Source organism: Eleutherodactylus coqui, chromosome 8, assembly GCF_035609145.1.
Source record: "Eleutherodactylus coqui strain aEleCoq1 chromosome 8, aEleCoq1.hap1, whole genome shotgun sequence".
In the NCBI taxonomy this organism is placed as follows: domain Eukaryota; kingdom Metazoa; phylum Chordata; class Amphibia; order Anura; family Eleutherodactylidae; genus Eleutherodactylus; species Eleutherodactylus coqui.
The window spans coordinates 148669152-148681896 of NC_089844.1; the positions used below are offsets into that span (position 1 = coordinate 148669152).

At 50.6% G+C, this 12745-nt stretch overlaps 1 protein-coding gene across 1 annotated transcript; it reads right to left on the reverse strand.

Annotated features, from left to right (window-relative positions):
- Positions 1-1104: 1104 nt before the first annotated feature.
- LOC136577954 (mitochondrial cardiolipin hydrolase-like) lies at positions 1105-7888 on the reverse strand. Its single transcript, XM_066577866.1, has 2 exons — positions 7432-7888; positions 1105-2384 (listed from the first exon to the last, which is right to left on the reverse strand). The coding sequence occupies exons 1-2, from the start codon at positions 7886-7888 to the stop codon at positions 2134-2136; spliced, it is 708 nt and encodes a 235-aa protein (XP_066433963.1). The 3' UTR covers positions 1105-2133.
- Between the last annotated feature and the right edge of the window lie 4857 nt (positions 7889-12745).

The window sequence follows — 12745 nt, forward strand, 5'->3', positions numbered from 1 at the left end:
CCCAGCCTCCCTTCTCCCTGCTGCTGCCTGGCCATGTGCCCCCGCCGACAGTGCACAAAAACCATCCGCCGCCGGCCCTCCTAGTGCTACCGTTCCGCTGTGCTGCCCTCCTTCTCTGTTGCTCGTCCAGGGCTGGTGCTGCTGCTCCCGCGACCGCCGGGAAAATGTAAGCACGCCCCCAGCCAGTCACAAACTGGGGGCGTTAACATTTCTGACAACTACTGTCTTATGTTGCCACCCCTTACTTCCGGTGGCGACATAATACACTAGTACCCAGAGCCTCAACACCCCCTAATACACAGAGTTTATCATTTGAACCTGCTGATAAGTGCAAGACAGGACAACTCACTGATGTGTATGGGTGCTGCTCAACTTTGCCCCAGCAGATAATGCTGGGGGCAAATCAGGGATGATGAATTTCAACACCAATCCATTTGTTCCACAGGAGATATATTTCCCTTCTTTATGCCATCCTGAAAGATGGTTCATTCTGTTACACCAAAACTCATTTTTCCAGTTTAAAAATATGAGTAGATCACAACGGCTTAGGCCAGGCTCACACGACTATATTCGAATTCCGTATTACGGGGGCTCCGTACACCCGTGTGATACACTGCAACTCCCAGGGAATTACATTGCCTTACGCAGTTCCGCTCACACTAGTGTCAGAATTGCAAAATCTGCGAATGCAAAATTGAACTCTGCATGTTCTATTTTGCCACATATATACGTGAGATAGAGTGCATTGTTCTCCACTTTCGCATATACACACGCCCATACGCAAGTATAAACCAAAAAACAAAACGGGTATACTACGCATGACAGTGTGCGGTCATGGGCTGTACAATATCACAGCTATACGCAAGGTCACAGCTATGTTCCCAGCTGTAAAAGCGCTTTACACTTATGGTCGTGTGAGCCCAGCCTTAGACACAGCTTTTTTTTTTTTAAGTTTTGAAAACCATCAAGTTAGACACAAAACCCATCATAAATGTGACTTGTGTTATGCAATAAACGTTTTTTATAACAATATATGCTTTTACAAAAGCAGCCACATTTACACACCCGTCACATAAAAGTATCAGGACCAACTTTAACGCAGTGCATCAAGAATACACTTTTTGCAAGAAATGACGTTTAATACTGAAACTTTTTAAAAAGGAACATCACTTCTTACAGTCAGTGGTCCAAATCTCCTTCCTGGCTACACCATTTAAAAAAAGTAGATAAGTAGTGTTGTTAGGTCTGGGGCTAACGCTTACAAAAATTAGTGAAAGTATTGCCTATGATGCCAATCAGATCCCTAATGTGTTTAAAATAAACAAAAATGGCAGGTGAAATATGTGGTTGTTAATGGGTAATGCCCCAGTTCTTTGATATTAATTTTTCACATTTAAGCAACAGCAGCACTTTACCCCAAAAGTCCAAGATACGATGCTGTATACAGGGCCATCTCATAATGCTAGATAACATTAAAAGGTGGTCATACAACTCAGATACCCGTTAGCCGAACACTGGTCTAGCCGCCAGCCATTCCTCACTACCCCACCATGTGTATGCCGGGCTTGACCAAGTATGCATATGTTCTTGACACCTCTTACAGCAGCTCAACTCCCATGAGAGCCAAGGACTAGTCAGGCGGAACTATAGCAGGACAAATCCCACTTTCCTGACAGTCAGAACCCTCCTGAACACATCTGCTGGTCAGCAAAGACCCCTTGAAATCAGCAGGTTCAGTAACATTTATCTAATGTGTATGCGTACCTTAAGGATTACTCTTCTCAATCATGCTGACATATTTGGCACCTACTGCAGTTTTCCGCCATGTGCCCACTGGGTATTGTTATATGCTATTTTGGCTGAAAATATGCCCTGTGCTGATCAATCTGTATACGCAAAAAGGTGGTCTGCAGAACATTGGACTGTATACTGTGAGGGTGAAAGATTACAGGACTTCCTCCACTTTGACAAACGCTGCATTCAAGACCGCCAATGCAATGTGTTATGATGATGCTTTTTTGATGGAATGGGTAGAAAAAAAAAACCTGAACATTTTGAAACAGCTACCCTTTAAAAAAACACCACTGATTTCTGCATGTGTCCAGCAGCTGTGATATCAAAAGCAATGAGGCATTAGGGTCCCTTCTTGTTTTCTTCCGGAAAGAAGTGGTAGCTCTCAGGGTTATACTCCTCCCAGAGACGCTCAAACTCCTCCATGTAGGCGCTGACACACACGGCATCATCTGTGATCAGGACGTTTTCTTGGTTCATCTGGATAGCCTGCATAGTCCAGTTCATGGAGCCGGTGATGACAATGCTCTTGTCAACTACTGCAAATTTGTGGTGCATGAAGCCGGAGGACTGATTGTGACGAACCGGGATGCCTGGAAAATCACAAATCAGATTCAATTAAAAGGAATCAATCATATTTGTGCTCTAAAGCTTTATTCAAATAGTAAAAAAAAATGACTGGAATATTCCAACACATTACAATGGAAATACTTAGTTGTGTCACTACAAAAAAACTCTTTAAGGCTGGGTTCTCACAGGGCGGATTCTCGCGGTTTGGCCGCAGCGAAAAACCGCGAGATTTCCGTCGGGAGAACCGCCGCTGCAAAACCCACGGCGGCTTTGAAGCGGCCCGGCCGCTCGATCTTCCGCTGCGGCTGGCGCTCCCATAGAGGAGAGCGCGGCCGGCAAATATGCGCGGCAGTGGCGGCTTCTGCCGCATACATGTGCGTTCACACGTGGTGGAAAGGTTTACTATTAGGGCTCATGTATATGACCCCATTTTCTCGGCCGTGTGAAAGCAGTCTCAGTGTGTGGTACTACCTTAACGCCTAGGCAGAACACCCTCTGTGTCGCGCAAATACGAAATCCATTCTTTTGAATGGATTTATTCACATGCAAGGGGGTGGTGGTCATGTAAAATCACAGTATGTCCTGTCTATTTGCCTCGCCTATTGTTTTCAACGGGACCTTAAGAGGCATCGCATGACACTTGCATACCATGCAATGGGCATGCGAGTGTGATGTGAGGTTTTCCATTAAAACTAATCGGAAACACTTGCGATCCTTTGACGCGAGTAAAACACACACTTAAGGACGGCAATTGGCGAGAAAGATGCACGTTGGCAAGCACAATATCGGGCACGCATGTGTTATTGTAGCCTTAGGGTCATATTTCACTCTGATCTTTCCTTCACTCCCTATGCCCAATCACTTCCATGCTTATATCACCTGCACCTCAAAACCATCTCCTGAATCCGCACTTTTCTCGTTGTGGACACAGAAAAACCTTTGCACAGACTGTACTCACTGCGGCCTTTCTGCAGCGATATAATATTGGTATGCGGGAGAACTGTACTGGCCTAATCCACATCTAAACGGTGCAGATTGGGTGACAGTGTTTAGCTGCAGAATTTAACCCTTATAGGCCGCCTGCACACGGGCGGAAATCCCGCGGCGGTATTTCCGCCACTAAAAGCCTGCATAGGAGTACATTACATTACGCACTCCTATGCAGACGGCCGCGGTTTGGCCGCGCGAAATCTCACGCGGCAAACAAACCGCGGCATGTCCTATTTCTGTGCGGGGCTCGCAGAGCCTCGCACAGAAACGTCACTCACCCGGCTGCCGGCTCCGGTCTGCGTATGCGCCGGCTGCCCGGCAGCCGGCACATGAAAGAGCCGGGGCCGCCAGGCGCGGGTGAGTACGCGCTCGTCCCTGCAGGCTCTCGGGTCGGGTCCCGCTGCAAGAATTCTCGCCGCCGGATTCGACCTGCTCATCTGCAGGCGGCCATACAGTGGTGCCTTTGATTAACAGTTTAATTTGTTCTGTGACGGAGCTCTTAAACCAAAACACCCTCATCTCAAATCAATTTTCCCCATTGAAATTAATTAAAACACCATTAATCTGTTCCAGACCTCCCTAAAAATAAGCCCTAACTACATGTAAAAAACAAACAATACTCACCTACCGGCGGCATTCCAATCCTCGCGCGGGCAGCGGCGGCTGCGTCCTCCTCCATGCCAACAGAGCATTTCTTCCTGGAAGCAGGGCTTGAATTCCCCGCCTCCAGCCAGCTAATACTCCGATTGGTTAATTCAGCGCCGTGTCAGCCAATCAGAGCATTGGCTTGCTGGAAGCGGGGTATCCAAGCCCTGCTTCCAGGAAGAAATGCTCTGTTGGTGTGGAGGACGCGGCAGCCCACAGCAGCACCGCAGGCCATTGAGAGGACCGGATCGCCAGCAGTAGGTGATTAGACATACCCCCTCGAGCCAGCAGGCTCGTAACCTGATTTTTTGTTCTTTTAAGTCAGAGCAAAAATTCGGGAGAGAGCCTGCTCGCAAGTCAAGAAGCTTGCAAGCTGAGGCACTCGTAAACCCAGGTACCACTGTTTTTCGAGAGTTAAAATAGTCAGCCTAAATAGACTGCCCTAAAATTGTTGCCCTGATCCATTCTAATAAACCTAATTATTGCAATACTTATCTGAACGGCCTTTCCCTCCTTAAACTCTCCAATCTATCCTGCATGCAGCAGCCAGGCTCATCCTTTTTGTGCAGCCACTACACCGATGCCGCCACCCTGCGCCGTCCATGATAAAAATTGCAGCATGCTCTATCTTTTGGTGTTCCCTTGAAACGCCTTACCCATTGATTTCCAATGGGACCTTAACCCTTTCCAATCCACTGTCTGACGTCTAAAGCCATTCTGATTGAAGGCTGTCCAGCTCTGATGTCGGAAGATGTCTGGCAGGGTATTCTTACTATACATTACTGGCCGCTCTGTTGCCGGGGGAAGCCTCTGCAGCATGTCCCATACTGCAGTACTGGCTCTAGCCAGCAGATGGTGCCGTTGTATAATGGCAGAAAGAGAGAACCCCCTTTGGAAACCCTGAATCCAAAATTGGATTGCAAAGGGTTAAAAGACATGACATGGCACGCGCATGCCGTGTGTTGCTTCCCATTGAAATCAATGGGAAACACTCGCAATCCTGTGACGCGCCAGAGGACTGCAATTCCGCAGAAGTGATGCAAGGCTTTCTTGAATAAAAACATCAGCCTGAAATGACGCACGTTGGGAAGCGCGATATCGGGCCGAGTTTCTCAGACTAATATTGCACTCACCCATTGGAATGTAGCCTTCAAAGATGGCAGGATAACTTCTCCATTTACCTCACTTTTATATTCCCTTTGGGGAAAGCTGACCCCCTTCATCGCACTGCATCCTCCACATGCCTTACACCATACTGAACCACTTCCAAGGGCCACACGGTTATTCCCATCTGAGACTTATGTTATATCCTAAAGCACAAGGAGGCTAGAGGCGACCAGAGGAGCACCAAAAGGGTTATCCAGCCTTGTATAAACAGATGGCCTATCCTCATATTAGACCATCAATATCTCATTGTGGGGGTCCACAGCTCACGATCCCCACCGATCAGCTGACTGACCGGGCTGGGGCACTTATGTGTAAGCTGCTATATATACCAGCAGCAGCCCCTTACCCCACAGAGCCCCCCCCCCCCATATACACCAGCAGCCCCTTACCCCCCCCCCCCCACATATACGCCAGCAGCCCCTCACCCCCCCCCCACAGAGCCCCCCCCATATACGCCAGCAGCCCCTCGCGCCCCCCCCCCATATACGCCAGCAGCCCCCTACCCCACAGAGCCCCCCCCATATACGCCAGCAGCCCCCTACCCCACAGAGCCCCCCCCATATACGCCAGCAGCCCCCTACCCCACAGAGCCCCCACCCATATACGCCAGCAGCCCCCTACCCCACAGAGCCCCCCCCATATACGCCAGCAGCCCCCTACCCCACAGAGCCCCCCCCCATATACGCCAGCAGCCCCCTACCCCACAGAGCCCCCCCCCATATACGCCAGCAGCCCCCTACCCCACAGAGCCCCCCCCCATATACGCCAGCAGCCCCCTACCCCACAGAGCCCCCCCCCATATACGCCAGCAGCCCCCTACCCCACAGAGCCCCCCCCCATATACGCCAGCAGCCCCCTACCCCACAGAGCCCCCCCCCATATACGCCAGCAGCCCCCTACCCCACAGAGCCCCCCCCCATATACGCCAGCAGCCCCCTACCCCACAGAGCCCCCCCCCATATACGCCAGCAGCCCCCTACCCCACAGAGCCCCCCCCCATATACGCCAGCAGCCCCCTACCCCACAGAGCCCCCCCCATATACGCCAGCAGCCCCCTACCCCACAGAGCCCCCCCCCATATACGCCAGCAGCCCCCTACCCCACAGAGCCCCCCCCCATATACGCCAGCAGCCCCCTACCCCACAGAGCCCCCCCCCATATACGCCAGCAGCCCCCTACCCCACAGAGCCCCCCCCCATATACGCCAGCAGCCCCCTACCCCACAGAGCCCCCCCCCCATATACGCCAGCAGCCCCCTACCCCACAGAGCCCCCCCCCATATACGCCAGCAGCCCCCTACCCCACAGAGCCCCCCCCCCATATACGCCAGCAGCCCCCTACCCCACAGAGCCCCCCCCCCATATACGCCAGCAGCCCCTTACCCCACAGAGCCCCCCCCCCATATACGCCAGCAGCCCCTTACCCCACAGAGCCCCCCCCCCATATACGCCAGCAGCCCCTTACCCCACAGAGCCCCCCCCCCATATACGCCAGCAGCCCCTTACCCCACAGAGCCCCCCCCCCATATACGCCAGCAGCCCCTTACCCCACAGAGCCCCCCCCCATATACGCCAGCAGCCCCTTACCCCACAGAGCCCCCCCCCCATATACGCCAGCAGCCCCTTACCCCACAGAGCCCCCCCCCATATACGCCAGCAGCCCCTTACCCCACAGAGCCCCCCCATATACGCCAGCAGCCCCTTACCCCACAGAGCCCCCCCATATACGCCAGCAGCCCCTTACCCCACAGAGCCCCCCCATATACGCCAGCAGCCCCTTACCCCACAGAGCCCCCCCATATACGCCAGCAGCCCCTTACCCCACAGAGCCCCCCCATATACGCCAGCAGCCCCTTACCCCACAGAGCCCCCCCATATACGCCAGCAGCCCCTTACCCCACAGAGCCCCCCCATATACGCCAGCAGCCCCTTACCCCACAGAGCCCCCCCATATACGCCAGCAGCCCCTTACCCTACAGAGCCCCCCCATATACGCCAGCAGCCCCTTACCCTACAGAGCCCCCCGCCCCCCAGAGTCCACTCTATATACCAGCCCCCCCCCCCCCACAGAGCCCCCGTATAAACCAGCAACCCCATCCCCCACCAAATAAACCATGAGCCCCCCCCCCCCCCATATAAAACCAGCAGCGCACCCCCACTGGCTCCCCCCATATAAACCAGCAGCCCACCAAGTAAACCAGCAGCCCCGCTGCCCCCCATATATACCAGCAGCCCCACTCTCCTTATCTCCTGACTGCCGCCATCTTACCCGCCTTCCTTAGGGCGCCGATCTGTGAGCCGGCGGCCGCCATGTAGTCGCCGTCGGTGATGACCCGCACCTGCACCCCGCGGCCATGGAGCAGCAGCACGGCCCGGGCCAGCGGAGCGCTGGAGAAGGTGAAGAGGCAGAGCTGCAGCGAGCGCCGGGCCCCGAGGAGCCGCCTCATCAGCTGCGGCACCGCGCCGGCCGTGTGGTGAGGGAGCGGGCAGCAGCAGCGGGTCTCGGGGCTCAGTAATGGCTCCATACAGGTGAGAGGAGCCGGGAAGAACAGAACCTCCCTCACCGGCCGCTGCCGCCTCCTCAGGTAGCCGCGCACAACCTCCAGCGCGACGGCCGCCGCGGCCACAGCCAGCAATCTCCATGACAACGAGGAGACCATGACAGAGAAAGGGCGGGAAGAAGACAGCTCAGGGGAGGAGCAGCGGCCAGAGCCAGCAGTCTCCATGACAACGAGGAGAGCATGACAGAGAGAGGGCGGGAAGACACCTCAGGGGAGGAGCAGTGGCCAGAGTCAGCAGTCTCCATGACAACGAGGAGAGCATGACGGAGAAAGGGCGGGAAGACACCTCAGAGGAGGAGCAGTGGCCGGCGCTGAGGAAAAGACGGGGAGATCAGATGTCTGTATCATTCATGTGCCAAGTCCGGGCAGTAGTCGGCCATTACTGGCAGATGTATAACGTCATGAGGAGCTAATGGGGCAAATTACATAAAGTGCAGTTTTTTCTTCCCTTAATAAACATGGCCCCACTGCCGCTGTGCGCCGCCTTTCTTGTCCCTTATCAAATATGGCGGCAAGTCACAAATATTATCACAAATTTGTTCCATGTCATAGTTTGTCCCATATACAGCAAGAACCTCACAAAGAAAATGTGGGCTGCCGTGGTTCGTGTGGACCCCCCTTACTATGGCGCAGTCAGATGCCCTTAGGCCTCATTCGTACGGGCGAGATACAATTTAATTCAGCGAGTCCGAATGCAGTCAGACAATACGCCATGTGCCCGGGCCCCTGCCTGTAAGGCTCGGGCCCCGCTGGCTTGGGTTCTCAGTATTACGCTTCTGCGCACGCTGGTGTAGTTTTTACTAAAAATTTTCTATATGCAAAAAACACGTAAGAATTCTCCCATTGATTACAGTGGGCAATTAACCCCTTGGTGACCACCCCTACGTGTTTTGACGTCCTGGGGGTCTGGGCTTTATTCTACAGGACCGCAAAAACACGCTGACCTTGTAGACTAAAGCCGCTGTGGACATGATAGCTCCCTGCCATCATCTGGCGGAGGTAACCGATAGCCTGGAGCTGTCCTCGGAGGCCGCGGTATGCGACACCCCCCCCCCCCCCGCCGCCAGTCACGTGATCACAGTTATCCAATGGATAAGGGCCATCACATAAAAGTTCAAAAAAAGTAAAATAAAGTCAAAGTTTCATCTATCTTCTCCCATCTCGGATCCTTGAGGAGAGATGAAACTATTCACCTCCGTCCTCCGTGATGTCCTGTGGATTTCCGGTCCTGCAAGGACCTGATGGTGTCTTCTGCGCATGCGTGCCAGACGTAGAATGTCGGGCGCATGCGCAGAAGCCGAGGCTTGCCGGGAAGAATTTAAATCTCCCTGCTCCTGGCTACCAAATGTAGCTGAGAGCCTGGAGATTTCACAGGTGGACACAATAAGCGGTCTCCGGTCACATGATTGCTGTTATCCAATGGAGAACGGCGATCATGAAAAAAAAAAGTTAAAGTTTAACGTTCCGTCACTGATCTAATCCGTGAGGGGAGGTGAAATTACTTACCTAAGGCCTCCGGTGATGCCCCCCGACGGGATCTTTATCTGCGGACCTATCCCTGACTTCTGTGCATGCGCCCGTCGGAAACTGGCCCACGCAAGCGCAGAAGCTGGGAAGGGCCCGGGAAATTTAAAATGTCCTTTCTCCTGATTACTAAAGGCAGCCAAGAGCCTGGAGGAGTGACCGAGGGCCATGGTGAGCGGTCCCTGGTCACATGATAGCCGTTATCCAATGGATAACAGCGATCATGTAAAAGTTTTTTTTTTAAAAAAAGGGTGAAGTTTAACCCCTTAAGGACATGGCCTATTTTGGCGTTGAGGACCAAACGATTTTTGGTATTTTTTCATCTCTATTTTTTAAAGACCATAACTTTATTTTTCCGATGACGCGGGCTTGTTGTTTGCGTGGTGAACTGTAGATTTTTTTGGTACCATTTTTGGATACATAGACTATATTGTAAAACCTATCATTTTTTTATGATCGTAGGGAGAGAAAACGCATCAATTCTGCCATGGATTTTTTTTAAAGCGTTCATTATGCACCATAAATGACACACTACATTTTTTTTCTGCGGGTCGGTACGGTTACAACGATACCAAAATTCTTATATTTTTTTTTTAGGTTTTTCCACTTTTCCACAATAAAAACCCCTATTATTAAAATTATTTTTTTCTAAACTCACTGCATTCAAAGTGCTATAACATTTTTAGTTTTTGATGTACGGAGCTCTCTGAGGGCTTATTTTTTGCGAGATGAGCTGTAGTTTTTATTGGTACCATTTTGGGGTACATATGTTTTTTTTTATCACTTTTATTGCGTTTTTTGGGAGGCAAAATGCTAAAAATTAGCATTTTGCCTCAGTTTTTCAGCATTTTTTTAACGCTTTTTGCCGTGCAGGATAATAAGCGTGTTCAATTTATTGTACGTGTCGTTACGGATGCGTTGATACCAAATATGTGGGTTTTTAAAAAAAAAAATTATGCTAATATGAGAAAAAGCATTAAAAAAAGTGTAACTTTTTTTTTGAAATTTTTATTTTTTGTGCTTTATTTTTCTCTTATTTTTACACCATCTGTGTCCCTCTGAGGGACTTACACAGCAGAACTGCAGATCGCTACAATAAGGCATGGCAGGACTTCTCTCCTGCCATGCCTTATCCCTTATTATAGCGATCTTAGGCAATGGCAATACAGGATGCCGGTATCTGGCGCCCTGTTGCCATAGCAACCAGCCGGGCTCTCGCGATTATATCGCGAGAGCCGGCTGAAGTCACAGAGGGAGCGTGCTCCCTATGTGAACCCTTTCCCTGCCGCGATCTACTTAGATCGCAGCAGGAAAGGGGTTAGCAGTGGGTGGGCGCATCTCCGATGCCCCCTGCTGTCGCAGCGTGAGGGCGGCTACTAGTGACAGCCGGCTCCTGCTGCGGGATAGCGCGAGATCTGCTATGATCTCACGCTATCCCTATGACGTAAGGGTACGTCATTTTGCAGCAAGTACCCCGCTCCCATGACGTACCTTTACGTCATGGGGAGGAAAGGGGTTAATAACCCCTCACTGATGCGATTGGTGCGGAAAGATAAAATTCTTATTGGAGGCCTCTGCCTTTGAACCCCGACAAGATCCTCCTTCACCCCGACAAGACCTTCCCCAGCTTCCTAGCATGTGCCCGCTGCCAAAATGCCAGACATGTGCAGTAGCCGGAAAAGGTTGCAAGAGCCTGGAGCAGTTGGCGGTGGCCTCGATGAGCAGTCCCTGGTCACATGACAAAAAGGTAGTGATCTACCCGGCTAGGCCGGTCTCACATCACCAGACAGAAATAGTGGCTTCCGCATGCGTTTGATCCGCAATTCTATCACCAGTGTGAACACATCCTTAGAAAATACCAAAAAAGGCGGGGCGCGATTATTTTTAGGGAGTGCAATGGGGCCTGGAATTTATTCAGTTGTGCCCTGAAATCCAACGGGTGTTCCCTTTATTAGAGGCTTAGCCATATGTACTGTGATTGGGGCTACAATGGGTATATGGACAGTGAATGGTTCCATCATAGTGCTGTTTGTGGCACCTCTGACATAACCCCCGACAGAATCCCCCAGTGTAGTGAAGAATGCTGTGAGACCGCTCGCTAAACTGCAGCGGGCGATTATGGCGCCATTCTGCAGACAGCCCGTACATTTGACCCAAGCCCCTCTCCGTCCCTCTTTGTTAATGTCCATCTAGGTCCAAAGTCACAATCATTTCGCTTCGCTAACTGCCTAGTACACGCAACTTGTACATCATCTCATCTTTTGCTGCAATCTGAACCTTTAACCCTTTCAATACTATAGATTTTTTTTTTAGTTTCTGAATAATTTTCATCCCTACCTTCCAAAAGCTGTAACGTTTTTAAATCTTTCTATTGACACAGCTGTACGAGGGCTTGCTTTTGAGGGTGAAGATGCATTTTTAATGCTGCCATTAGTAACATATACTGCATTGAAAAACTTTTAAAAACATTTCTAAGTAGACTGAAATAGAAAAAAAAACAATTGTTCCATTTTTTGGGAAGGTTCTGTTTTTATGGTATGGCAAAAAAGTGACATTTTTAATTTTAGGCTGTGTGTCAGTATTATTACAGCGATACCAAGTTTATAGAGATTGTAATGCACGCAATACAGAGTGAAGTGAACCCATTGTTTTCATTGGGTTTGCTCACATGTGCGTATTTTTCACGCAATTTTCAGTTATGTGTTAAAAAAACCCCAGCAGGTCTTATTTTGGTCCGTATTATGGCCCAAAATAGGCCATTAAAGTCAACTGGCCCATGCACGTTTTTTGTTTTTTTTTTGCACACATCGATCAATGCAACCCTCACAAAAAAAGGACTAAAATGCGACATGCACAAATCCATAGTGTTTCGTTCCGTGATTTACACTACATATTCTTCATGGACCTTAATCTGCAGGTGTGAGCCTTAACCCTTGGCAATCCAATTTTGGATTCAGGGTTTCCTAGGGGGCTTTCTCTTCCTGCCATTATACAATGGCACCATCTGCTGGCTAGAGCCAGTACTGTGGTATTGGGCATGCTGCAGAGGCCCCCCCCCCCCAACAACAGAGAGGCCAGAAATCTACAGTAAGAATACCCTGCTGGACGTCTTCCGACATCAGAGCTGTACAGCCTTCAATCAGAATGTCTTCAGACATCAGACAGTGGATTGGAAAGGGTTAACCCTCAACACATTTCCTGTTTTTCCACTGATTTGGCTGTCAAGAGAGTCTGTTTGTTGAGGAAAAGCTATAGTTTCTATCGGTATAATTTTGGGGTAGATCCGACTACTTTTTGATTTTTCTTCAATTTTTGCGAGACATTGCAAAAAAAAAAAAAAAAGGGGCACCGCTTTCGCTGAGGGTCTTCACCGTGTGGGGTAAAGAAGTCCGTATTTTTATATACAAACCAAATCCGCCCGTGGACATGAGGCCTAAATGGTGTGTGAATTTCTGGTTTTTTAGCCCCATCCATTCATATAGCACAATTCCCCTAACC

Coding starts and splice junctions, on each gene's coding strand:
- LOC136577954 (XM_066577866.1), bottom strand. CDS start 7,888: ATGGAGACTGCTGGCTCTGGCCGCTGCTCCTCCCCTGAGCTGTCTTCT. Junction 2,385..7,431: donor CGGCGCCCTAAGGAAGGCGG/GTAAGATGGCGG, acceptor GTGATTTTCCAG/GCATCCCGGTTCGTCACAAT.